This window comes from Morone saxatilis, unplaced genomic scaffold, assembly GCF_004916995.1.
Source record: "Morone saxatilis isolate NCDOM2014 unplaced genomic scaffold, NCSU_SB_2.0 Contig11, whole genome shotgun sequence".
In the NCBI taxonomy this organism is placed as follows: domain Eukaryota; kingdom Metazoa; phylum Chordata; class Actinopteri; family Moronidae; genus Morone; species Morone saxatilis.
This window is the reverse complement of record NW_023339663.1, coordinates 18,772,656-18,785,465: the sequence shown is the minus strand read 5'-3', so window position 1 is coordinate 18,785,465 and position 12,810 is coordinate 18,772,656. Positions and strand designations below refer to the sequence as shown.

The 12,810-nt window shown below is 41.8% G+C and overlaps 1 protein-coding gene across 1 annotated transcript in view; it reads left to right on the top strand.

The window, feature by feature from the left end:
- The window catches only part of ush2a (Usher syndrome 2A (autosomal recessive, mild)), a 197,984-nt gene that overhangs the window by 178,844 nt on the left and 6,330 nt on the right, over nucleotides 1-12,810 (top strand). The window contains 8 exon segments of the mRNA XM_035652071.1: nucleotides 3,536-3,617; nucleotides 3,724-3,869; nucleotides 4,278-4,619; nucleotides 4,705-5,066; nucleotides 5,195-5,564; nucleotides 5,865-6,146; nucleotides 6,266-6,435; nucleotides 7,623-7,953. Of these exon segments, the coding sequence (XP_035507964.1) occupies nucleotides 3,536-3,617; nucleotides 3,724-3,869; nucleotides 4,278-4,619; nucleotides 4,705-5,066; nucleotides 5,195-5,564; nucleotides 5,865-6,146; nucleotides 6,266-6,435; nucleotides 7,623-7,953 (2,085 nt within the window).

Sequence of the window (12,810 nt, the reverse complement as noted above, 5' to 3'; positions counted from 1 at the left end):
TCAATTGAATTGAATTGAACTGAAGCATATCTGATCATAGCCTATTTTACCAGACACTGAAAGAACTAAGACACATAAGAAAAGGTGAAACAGCATGGTGCTTTATTATCTCTCCAGGACTTAATATGACAGAGCAGAGAGGCCAGAGAAAGCCTGTGGAGAGAAACATCCCTAAGGCAGACCAGTTGGACCCCATTCACCTATCATTAGGCATGGTTCTTTCATGTATGTTCTTAGGCACTCTCTTTACTTTTACCTGCGTGTATGTGTGTGTTAGAGACAAAGAGAGAGAAAGAGAGCCTGTGTGTGTGTGTGTGTGTGTGTGCATGCACGTGTGTAGCCATATGCTAATGTTGGTCCGTTTCTCTGTCTCTGTCTCTCTGCGGGGCCCAGTGCAGGGGCCTTTGTGAGATAATCAGCATAATTCTTTTGACAAATACACATGGTTATTCTTAATTAGTATCACACACTGTCCCCCCGGCCGCACCATGCCTCTCCACCTGAATATCACACACACTCAGCTGTGCACTTGCACTGGCACACACACACACACACACACACACACTTCTAGTAGGGACACATGGGTACAAAACAAGATGCATGCAGATGTGGGCTTGTTAGGATACATGCAAATGCACACAAATAACCCACCATATAACCGATATATTACCGGTTCAAAGTGCACACCATTGCACACTGACCGCTTTTGATTAGAGGCTACACGCAGAAACACACGCACACTGTCCACATGACCCCTGCTGTTGTTAAGCTCACACACCAAAGAGAAGACAGAATGAGGAAATAAAAGATTGAATAGATTGCTTCCTTGCCCTCAGTGCTAAGTTGTCTTGAACCATGTAAGATCTGAGGGCTCTTTAATGTATAAATTAACAAGACCTCTTCCTGTCTCTTCTCTTCTTTCCCTATGATTGTCTCCTTTTCTCTCCTTCTGTCTTGTTTACAATCTTTCCTTTACATCTGTGCAAATCTCTCTTGTTCTCCCCCCATCTCTCCCTCTCTCTCGTGACTCCGTGCTCCCCCTCTGTTCTTTTGCATTTGGCTTTATTAAGTAGTGACTTTGATCACACATGCTCAGGCACTCTGAATTTAGGTTGACGAGAACCTTTTTTGCTTTCATATCTTACATTGTAGCTTTTCAAGTGGTCTTCATAGATTGGACATTTTTTCAAAATAGGTTTAACAAACACAGCCATTTGTCAAAAGTAGTTTTTGCTGCTAAAGACAATTGCTCTAGTTATAATTTTGCTGATGCTGATGAAAATAGTACACTAGAACCCGGCCTTAATATTACATTGAGATCATAAATGCCTGTTTTATAAATTGCTGTATAGCTCTTGCTCCAAAATTGGTTTCTATTAAAAATATAACAACCATTGCTCTAACTGTTTAATTTTATACACATCAAGGTCAGATTTTAAGGTTAAGTTCAGTTAAAGTTGGGAAATTAAATTCCAACTGTGTGGTCTTACCTTAACTCTGTTATTCATTTCATTATTTCTTTGGTGTGTGTATGTGTTTTCCTACACATTCCCTCATGCGTACGATACTGTTAAAGTGTTTTTGTGTGTGTGTGTGTGTGTGGGTCTGCACATGTGTATGTATGAGAGAGAAATAGTTATAGAGGGAGCTGTTAATGTAATGTAACAGTACTGTGTTTTAGTGTTACACCATTTGATTACTGCCTGTCTACTGTGTGTCTGTGTGTGTGCAGTTAGCAGGCTGAGGTGGTGAATTTCATAGTGCTAGATTGTCGAGTGTGTGTATGTATGTGTGTGTGCGTGTGTGAGGAGGCCGTTAATGTGGTGTGTTTCAGTGATAAAGTGTTTGAATGTATTGCCATCTAGAGGCGTGTAGCAGAGTCTCCATGCTCCTATAAAAGCTGCCAGCGCCAGATGCTGCTATTGACAATGTGCATATGTTAACCGCTTTATAGGCCACATGCCTCACATATTTCACTGGCTTTTAAGGTAGAGAGATCTCTCATTCTCGCTCACTTAATCTGTCTCTCCCTTTTGCCACATTTATCTTTTTTTTCTCTCCCACTTTAGCTTTCCTCCATCTTTTTTTACCCATTCACTCAATCTCTTTCTGCGCTACTCTTTCTCACACACCCCTCCTCCTTCTGTCTCTCTTTTATTTCTTTCATCAGTTATTAACTTACTCACCTCTTACTTTTTCTACCCCTCTTTTCGGATTCTCTGTCCTGTGTTGCCTTACTTAATTTCATTCCGATCTCTTTTTTCTTTCGGCCTTTATTTCTCACTCCCACTGCCCCTTTTTCTTTCTATCTCTCTCCACCCTGTGTCTCTATCTTTGCCTCCCTCCCTCTCTCTACTGAGAAGTGCTGTGATTTGCAGGAGGATTTAGCTTGTGTCTAGGTGTCTAGGGGCTTATTAATCCTATTTTACTGTGGATGAAAAACACGTTGGCTCCCAGACATGAAAACAGTGAATACATGCATTCTGGTTGTTGTTCAGACAGTTCATCCTTGGTGCCACGCTACGGTGATTTGTCAGGGTTTTCATTTGATTCAGTTTGAATTGGAGCCTTTTTGATCCTCTTGCTGCTGCATTGAAGTGGGTTACCAGTTAATCTCTTTACATATGCCTAATACAGTCCTGAACAGACAATTTTTAAAAAACTGCAGACTCAACACATGAAAAAATAGAGCCTCCTATGTTTGTTTACACAAATATGTTCACACACACACACACACACACATACACAGGGAAACATCACTCTCATAGCTGCTTTAAAGCTTACAGTCATAAACAAACAAACAAACAAGCAATGCTACATCCTGGAGCCTAGTGCTCCCTGACTACCATGTCATTGCACGCCAGGGCCTTTTGAAACAACAGTGTGTCTCTTATCAATTAGTAAATGGTGCTCCCACTGTATCACACACACACATACACACTGCCCCTGTGTCTGCCAGGGTGTTGGGCTGGGTCCCACTGCCTAAAGCTACTGGCAGACTTACTCTGCCTGTGTCTCTGTGTGTTTGTGTGTGTGATATAAAAGGGTGCATGTGTGACATAAACACTCAATCTGGAAGCTTTGAATTCACCCATAAGGGACGCCCGCCTGCCTGCCAGTCTCTCTCTGTCTCTGCCACTTCTCTGGTGTCTACTTACTTTACCATGGCAGAGCCTGTATGTTGAAATGTTGATATCACAAATCCCATGTCATGTCATCTTAGCTTGCCATTGTTTCAGTGTTCCTTTTCATTCCCCATTTTAATGAGTAATGCACTGGTTTTTATTCATGCAGGATTTGTTTGTGTAACTAATTTCCTCTCGTTCTCTTCTCTTGCTATGGCATGCTACCCTCTTCCCTGTTTCCCCTCTCCATCTCTCCTCTTTTATTCTTTCTCCTTTTAACTCTTGCCCAATCATTCCTTTGTCTTCCCTCTTTACTCTCCCATATCTCCTACTTCCTACGACTATCTCCCTTTCATACCTCTCTCCTACTTTTGCCTACTTTTCTTACTTGTACTCCTTCTATCTCTCAGGGTTCAGTCCTAGAAGCGACAGTCTATGGTCTTGAACCGTACAGTCAGTATAGTCTACGAGTGGAAGCTGTGAACGATGCTGGTAGGTTGATAATGATCAGTAACTCATTTAAAATATCAGGGATAAATCATACCAACATCAACCACTAGACCATTCCACTGAGTGTAGATGTTTTGTAACCCTTCAGGTAGCGTGTCCAGTCCCTGGGTTGGCATTAGGACCCTGGAAGCTTCTCCTGCTGGCCTGGCCAACTTCACAGTGGAGCAGAGAGAGCAGGGCAGGGCGTTACTGCTGAGCTGGGATCAGCCAAGTGCTCCAAATGGAATCATCACGGTACATACTGTACAATACACACAGCAAAAACAGCAGATAGATACCAATAATATAAATAGACATACATACAAACCCCAACAATTACACTCATAATTGACCAACTTACAACTTGTACCCCCATGTCAATCAGCAACTCTTTTGCATACTTACACATATATACTAATACACACTATGTGTACACTACAGCAATAGACTTGCACCTGAAGTCAGACCAGTCATGCATACCCACATTGCTGCATACATACTACTGAAAAAAGCTCTTTCCTTCTTTGATGTGTTCTCTCCTCTCATCTGTTTGGCATCTTTGTCACTCGTCTGTTGCCATTATGTCTTTAACCCACCTACTCTTCCTCTTCTCCTCTACCACTTTTCTTTCCTCCTCCCTGCTTTCCGTGTCTTCCTTTCCAGATGTATAACCTGTACAGTGAGGGGAACCTGGAATTCAGCGGGCTATCGCGCAACTTTCTGTTTCGTCGTTTGGAGCCATGGACTATGTATTCTTTGACTCTTGAAGCTTGTACCTCAGCAGGCTGCACACGCACCCCTCCTCAGCACATCACCACAGCAGCGGCTCCACCTGCTTCCCAGCCCCCTCCCAGGCCTCTTTTCATTGGCCCAGACTGTGTGTCACTTACCTGGGGCCCACCCTCACAGCCCAATGGGCCAATCGGAGAGTATTTCTTACTTGGGAGAAGTCTGGAGGAAGTGGGGAGGGGACGAAGCAATGAAGAGGGTACTGAAAGGGGAAAGGTAGGTGAAACTAAAGACACATCTCTGAAGATATAGGCAGTCTCCTCAACAGGCTCCTCAACCTTAATCATTCTGTCTCCAACAGGTGTTGTTTAGAGAATCATCCCCACAACATGCTGACACCTTTTCGTATACAGTGACTGGTCTGCGTCCCTGGACACAGTACGAGTTTAGTGTCCAAACTCACAATCCCGCTGGACACACCCGTAGCCCCTGGGTTACTGTGACAACCAGACAGGCCCCTCCTCGTGGTCTAGCCCCCCCAACAGTTAGTCATCTCCAAGGCCAGCCTAGTGAGGTGTTGGTGTCCTGGACCCCTCCTCTGGAGCCCAACGGGGTACTTCAGTCCTACAGGATTCAGAGAAACAATGTCAGTTTCTCATTTAGTTTTGACCCGACTGTCCTCAGCTACACTGATGAAGACCTCCTGCCGTTTTCAACATATAGGTATTACTATTGACTAACCTGAATGTTTCCTTGTGGGGATTCAAAATAACCACCACATACAAATTGATAATTTTTAATAGATATGATTACCGTAATTTTTTCCTTTTCTTTTCTTTTCTTTTCTACAGCTACTCAGTCATAGCCTGCACGTCTGAGGGATGCATCACGAGCCCTCATGCAAACATCACAACTCTAGAGGCTCCACCTGCCACAGTGGAAGCTCCCACAGTGGACAGCACAACCTCCAATAGTATAAACATTTCCTGGAGCAACCCACTGACAAACAGTGGAGAGGTGACTGAGTATGTGCTGAAACTGAACAACGAAGAAGCTTATCGTGGTAGAAGCCTACATACAGTGTTGTCAAATCTGCAGCCACACACATCATATCAGCTGGTCCTTTTAGCTTGTACCAACGGTGGGTGCTCTGCCAGCACAACACTGTCCACTGTAACTGGCGAGGCTCCTCCCATTGGCCTGCCTGCCCCAACTCTTAAGGTTTGTTTCTATATTTTTGACTTCCAATGAAACCTTTGGTATACAAGTACAATACCTAAATCTTTTGATTTGAATCCAAATGAACCACTTGCTTTGTAATATAAGACATTTCATCACTCATCCAAAAGAACTTATCCTCTTGCACAAATGACCAAAACCTCCTCAGCCATTAATTACATGATACAAATCACATACTTTTGTTTTTTTTGTCATAATTTTTATTTAATTATTATTATTATTTGGGTGAGATTTGTTGAGTTTTATCTCTGTTTGATGTGACCTCTAACCTTTCCTTTGAAGGTCACTGGCCCAGAGTCAGTGGAGGTTAGCTGGAGACCACCAGAGCACCCTAATGGCATCATCACCGGGTATGAGCTTCGCAGAGATGGGGAAGTTATCTTTGTCGGCACAGAGACCCATTACCACGACTTCACACTAACGCCAAGCGTAGAATATAGCTACGTTGTCAGGGCCAACAACAGCAAAGGAGCAGTGAGCAGTGAGCCAGCCACTGCAAAGACTCACCCATCAGCTCCTTCTGGTGTCGGTCTCCCCACACTGACGCCTCTGGGACCAAGCCAGGTGAGCCATTCATCTCTTCAGTCCATATAGGTAACAGCGGAATCATGACATTGTTACTTCTTACTATCTTTAAATTGTTTTTCAAAGGTTTTTGTGCTTTATGTTGTTTTTCTTTCTAGCTGAGAGTAGAGTGGAGTACTCCAGCCCGTCCTAATGGAGACATTGTGAGTTACACTATATATCAAAGAGACCCAGTCCAGCTCAGCCTCACCAGCATTGTATTCACTCCAGAGGATGGTGACTTCTTTGCCCGACACGCCACTCTGCATGGGCTGGCTCCGTACCACAGGTCAGTCAAAGCAGATCTCCACCACAGGTCACTTTTAGGTTTTTATGCTGCAAAATATGTTGCTTATTGATGTACTATATGGTACAGGTAGGAAGATTATGTAGTTTTTTTAATTTTTTTATTGCAAAGCTGAAGGTCAAAGATTTAACATTTTCCTCTTCCTGCATTGCATAAAATAGTTAAGAAAAAAGCTGACCAACACAGTTTTTTCCTTGTGTAATAAGAACTGTAATGAAGGAAAATATGGGTAGGAACAAGAAATAAAAATGGGTGATAAAGAAGAGTGCCATCTCTTGGTAACAGGAAAAACATTCTTTACAAGCCACCAACACCAGAGCTAGGTTCACCTTATTGTATTCTGTTCGTAATTTGTTTTCTTTAATTCTTCTTTTTAGGTCTAGTCAGTCCAATTTTTCAAAATAACATTCAAATTTAGTATATATTTTAAAAGAATTGAACTTCTGTCTTTGTCAGGTAACAGTAACGGTGCTGCTGCTGCACACTTCTAAATAAGTCTAATGCAAGCAAGAAATAAAGAGACAGAGAAAAAGGAGAAGGGAGTAATCCTTGAAGCAGTGGCCATGTATCCATCTCTCTCTTAGACAAGGACAGCAGTATAGACCAAAGACTGTATATGTGTGTATTTCTGTGTGTGCAAGGGTGCATATGCATGTGTAGCTTTGTGTGTCTGCTCCAGTATACACACATCAGTGTGCTTGAAAGTGTGGCTGTGTATGCGTAAGTGTGTGTGTGTGGGTGTGGGTGTGTGTGTGGTGATAAGATTTAGATAATAAAAGCTCATCAGCCTTATCATCTAAAGATCACTCCCCCTCTCTCTCTGATGACCTTCTATCCATTCAACTCTTCTTCATCACCTTCTCTCTCTTTTTCTCCCCCTCACTCCTCTCTGTCATCTCCTTTATTCCTTTCTTTCTCCAAAACACAACAGTGCCTCCAAGTTAGTTACCTTGTTATGTTGGTTGTAGTCTGATAATGCTCAGTGGACATGTGGTTGAGACAAACATGCTGATAATTACAGCCCAGGAATTGGAGCAGTCAGACATTTAAAAATCATGTAATAAAGTATTGAAGTTACTTGTGTTTCTTTTCCACAGTTGTCTCTTACACAGTATACAAAAAATTGCTGATTATTGCATTTTAAAATATGTGCCTTTCTGTGCGTGTAGGTATGAAGTGAGGGTGGAGGCTTGCACAGCACTGGGCTGCTCCTCCAGTGACTGGTCATCTGTACTCACTCTGGAGGCTCCCCCTGCTGGACAAACAGCGCCACTGTTAGACCTTCAGCCTGACACAAACACCGGCCTACAGACCACCTTCCTGCTCACCTGGTCTCCTCCAACTCAGCCAAATGGTAGAATCCTTCATTATGAGGTGTACCGCAGGCTGGACCATACCACTGACACCCACAGAGGGGATGCAGCAACACTTGTCTACAGTAATATTTCTGCTATGTGCAAAGATGAAGCACTCCAGCCGTATACTGTCTACCAGTACCAGGTACAACGCTCTTTATACGTGTGTATACAGTTGCCATGTGTTTACAGACACTACGTAAAAACAAATTTAAAAGATCAGATGTGTTTTTTGGAGCAAATAAGAATTAAAGAGGTCCTAAATCCAAAGAAGGAAGGAAGGAAAACAGAATTAATAGCAGAACAATTAACACAAAAAGTGCAAATGGATTCTGCATATACAGAAATATGAGAACTAAAAACACAGTTCATCTTAGTTGCTATAAACTTTTAGCAATCCTCACTTCTTATGTCAGAATTGTCCACTGTTTTGTCCTCTGCAGTATACATGGAGTTAAATGTTTTATTGTGATCTGTGAACCTCATTTGAAGATGAGATCTGATGTGACTGACACATCAGAAGAAGCATATTTTCACAGTGAAATGTTTTCCAGAAGTCCAGTCACACACACCCTAGACTGATATAGTCATCCATACACACACCAGCATACACAGACATACACACACAAGCCAAGTAATCAGACAGGTGTTAAATGGCGGGGTCCATATTCATGCTGTTGTGCTGTGCGTTGGTACGCTAATTGACAGGCTAGCCCTTTGGAAGCAACAATAACATTAGCATTCCTGCCTGTCAGACATACGAGCCGAGGCCAGAGAACCTGTGTAATTGATTGAGTTTGCCTGATTGTGGTGCCGTCTTTATTTACGAGGGTCCTAATTTATGACAGGAGGAGGGAGGGAGGGAGGAGCTTTGGGAGATGACGGGCGGGCAACAGAGCCATTAATCACTGGGCCCTCAGAGCACCCCACTTCCTGATTACCAGCCAGCCAATCGAATTAACTGTTAGCCCCCTTGGTAACAGAGCTTGTATTGGAAAGACCTTTTAATGGTGACCGCTACACGTCCCCTGAGGATTTGTCAGTGGGGGATTGGGGTACGTGGACAAGGTGGTGGTATGTGTGTGATGTCCATTAATACATGTACACAGCAGCATTCTGTGTTTGTGTGTGCATGTAAACATCTGTGAGTGTGTGTGTGTGTGTGTGTGTGTCAGAGACAGAGAAGCGAATAAACCTTTTTGAATATTCATATGAAGTTATTCATCATGCCATTTCTTTCAATTTCCGAGCAATAAGTTATACTTTCTAAATGTCTGCCTGTCTATCGACCAATTTATCGGTCTCTCCTCTTACCTACTTACCTGTCTGTCTGTTATATCTATCTGCCTGGCTTTATTTTTATTTAGCTGTTAATCTGTCTGTGTACTTATCTGGCTCTCATCCTTTCTGTCTGTGTGTTTGAAGCGTACACAAGGACGATAAGTCAGTTCAGTTTAGTACACCACAGTGCAGAGAGAGAAATCATATTAGGCTAATTACACTGGGTCATAAGCTCCTATTGACAGCTTTATGCTTGGTTTTAATTACTGCCCACTTTCACACAACTTAGCCCCTTCACCCCAAGTAGATGCACCCGCCAAGTAGCTCTGCTGGCCTATCAGAGTGCTCAAATCAAGTCCGCAGTCTAACTGACCAATAAAAATGCTCAAATACTGTCTGGTAGTTTCCTGAAGTCGTTTGTTGCCATGGCGGCTCCTTTGCTGCCATAGCAGCTAACGGCGTATATTTTTATTTTGTGTCTAATAAGCCAAATCACGGCCCAATAGGAGAAGAGAGGACAAGAGAGGAGAGAAAGCAGTAAAAAGTCTGTGGATGATATAAGGACGGGAAGAGTTGTACCTTTTTAGCACTGGATCAAGGGCAAGGTGTTCTGTGCTGACTTAAGTTTTGAACTTTTTCTGTTCTGTCTATGTGGCACAAACTTCTTAATCAAGCCCAAAGCCTTGCGTCACCTTGATGCTTTAACTGTTGCTACTAGGGAAAGAACATGGTTGTTGCTGGGTAGAAATATCGCACCGCTGCAGTTGTAATTTTGGATGATGGTGGAAGCTAATTTAATTGAAAACCTTTTAAGCAACAAGTCAAGTCACAGCTCCCGTGTAGAAACTATATGTGCAGAGAGAAAACTTTTTCTTTTACCTGATGCTAATGCACATTTTATTCAAGCTATATAACTAGACATTTTGTATCATTCCTAGTGGCTCTGTTCCATTCATGTGAGGCTGCAGATGTGATTACAACCACTGTTTGTTGATCACAGTGTTGCAATAAAAGGTACAATCAAGACATTGTCGGCATAATTGCAGTAGAACTGATTGCTAACATACAGAGGAAATCTAAACTCAGTTGAGTCAGTTGTTATTGGGAAGCCAGAATCACTCCCTCTATGTGCTTTTCACATCATGCGAATAGTGTTTACATTATTACAGTTGTTATTAATTGACATCATTTCAATGTAAATGTGAAAAAATAAGTTTTCCACAGCAGTTTGATGTTAGAAGTTAAATGCAAAGTATAGGACAGCCATTATTTTGATGATTTATTATTTTGATAGACACTTCAACCAATGACATAATGAACATAGTTTTAATGACAAACACAAATGTATGTTTCATTTTTAATCATCTTCGTCAGTTTTCTCATACTTACTGTACACACACACACACACACACACAGAGACTCACACCAGCACTATAGGGGCACTATAGGGGCATCTCAACAGCAACAGTTAACTGCACGCTTCTCTTTGACCTTTTCCTTATCAGGGTGACAGCATGCCCTTTACCTAACATACCCGTTTCTTTCCATCCCTCCACCCATCCTTCTTACTTCTCCACACAGGCTCCTGTCCTGTCTTTCATTCTTCTTCCTGTCATCCCTCCCACCATTCCCCTACCCTCATCTACCGGATGACAGTGTAAACAGTGATCCAACATACTGATAATACATAAACACAGAAAGATTCAGAGGACTTACTCTTAAAACTTACTCTTGACATTCATATAATGCTGTGATTATATTCTTATGATCAAACCTTGAAAGTTAATATAAGCTTTTCTCTTCAATTTGTCATTCCTTCTCTTTTTTATTCTCTTAGTTTCATTTTTAGTAATGACTTCTACTTCATTAATTGTATGAACATTTCTCTAAATATGATATTAAATATTAAATATTATACAGATATCCAAAATTCTCTCAGCTTAGGTTTAGGTGCAGCCTCAATTTCCATTGTCATTGCATTTTGTTTTATTATCCAAGCTTGTTCATCTTAGATAAATCCTACCACTCAACTGCACCTTTTGAGCTGTCCTGTACTCCTTGTACAATACACCGATAAGTAACTGTGCTTAGCTGCTGCCTTAGGCCATGGTCAATACAATAACAGTGTATCAAGTTGACTCGAATCTAGCAACACACTGCATCGGTGAGTGACATACATGCAAACGTCTATAGCAGGTAGATACACTTGCAGTGTTTTGCTGTCAGACTGAATGCGCAGTATCAGATTGATGTTTGGTGGAAACAGAAATAAGATGCTCCAAAAATGTGTGCCACATGTGAAAAGTGGAAAAGAGAATGGAACCGGATGAAAGTGCAGTATCAGCCAGTGGAGTCGGGATGGGCCACAATAATGGCCAATCACATCAGCTCCTCTCATTCCCTTTAAAAGCAGCAGACAGTTTCATGGGCCAGTGGACGAGTCCAGGTCAGTCTCTCTAATAAGAAACTGTAGGTGCAGAGTCACAAGTCACAAATATTAATATACAAATAAACATTCAAGGGCAAAAGTGTCTGTCCCTTTTTTAATTTTAATGGATTTATATTGCATTAGACACTAACATTTTGTGTCTGTGTGAAATGATTTTATTAAGTGACAATAAAGGTTAAATTCAGTCGCTCAGATCTGGATACATTTGCATCTGCACAATGATGTAAATGCTACAAATACTGAGAAAAAAACAATAGTCTGGCTGCCTACTTGATTGCATGTAAGAGCAGTAAATATCACTGGGATAATACTGTTTACACGACGAGGAAGGAAACAATGAAGCGGAAACTGTTTTCAGAGGTTAAAATATCCTTATGCACTTTTATCAGTTTTTGCAAATAAACTCCACCTGAAATAACTGTCTAAATGTTCAACTTTGTGTGTGTAATAGCACACAAGACTACACAGGGTTGTATACCTATTTTATTGGATACTGTGTCGTGACTATTAAGGCTGTTTGACTGGTAGGTAAGAATCACCTATTAGTGTGTGTATTATAGTACAGTAATCAAGTCAGTGTGTTTGATGTGTATTTAAATATACGCTACAGTAAAAGAAATGGCTATCAAAGTAAAAGACACAAAGTTTGGCATTAAAAAGGTTTTTCATGACGTTGGGATGTGTCCACCAACTAAAGCCATGCAGTTAGCTCTAAGATAAGTTATGTGAAATCCAAGCACCATTTCAATATAATCTCATCTGTAGAACTGAACCACTATCACTATCCAAGCAGGTTCATTTGGAGTCATGAAAAAATTATACAGTTTAAAATTTCTCCTGGTTCCTCTGTTTGGTCTCCTGCTTCCTCTCCTTGTGTCTTGTCCACCCTCCTGTCCCCTTCCTCCTCCTCCTCCTCCTCCATATTCCCAGTGTCTCCATCTTCCATTCTTCTTTCCCCTCTCCCATTTCAGTCCATCTGTGCTGTCACTTAGATCAATCAGTCTGATTGATCACAGCCTAATTGACTATTATTGAGGTTAATTCAACTCTTAGCACACTTGCATGCACTCGCATACACGCACAAAACCCTACAAACAACACATCACACACACAGACACACACTTTCAACAGTAAAGCTCAGACCCATCCATCTGCCTTCTGCACTACTTCTGACAGGCTACAGATGACTTACACATGCAAATCTCCACCCTGCCTGACCCTGTGCTGTGTACACCCTCTAATTATACCCAACACAAGCACACAAATAAGATT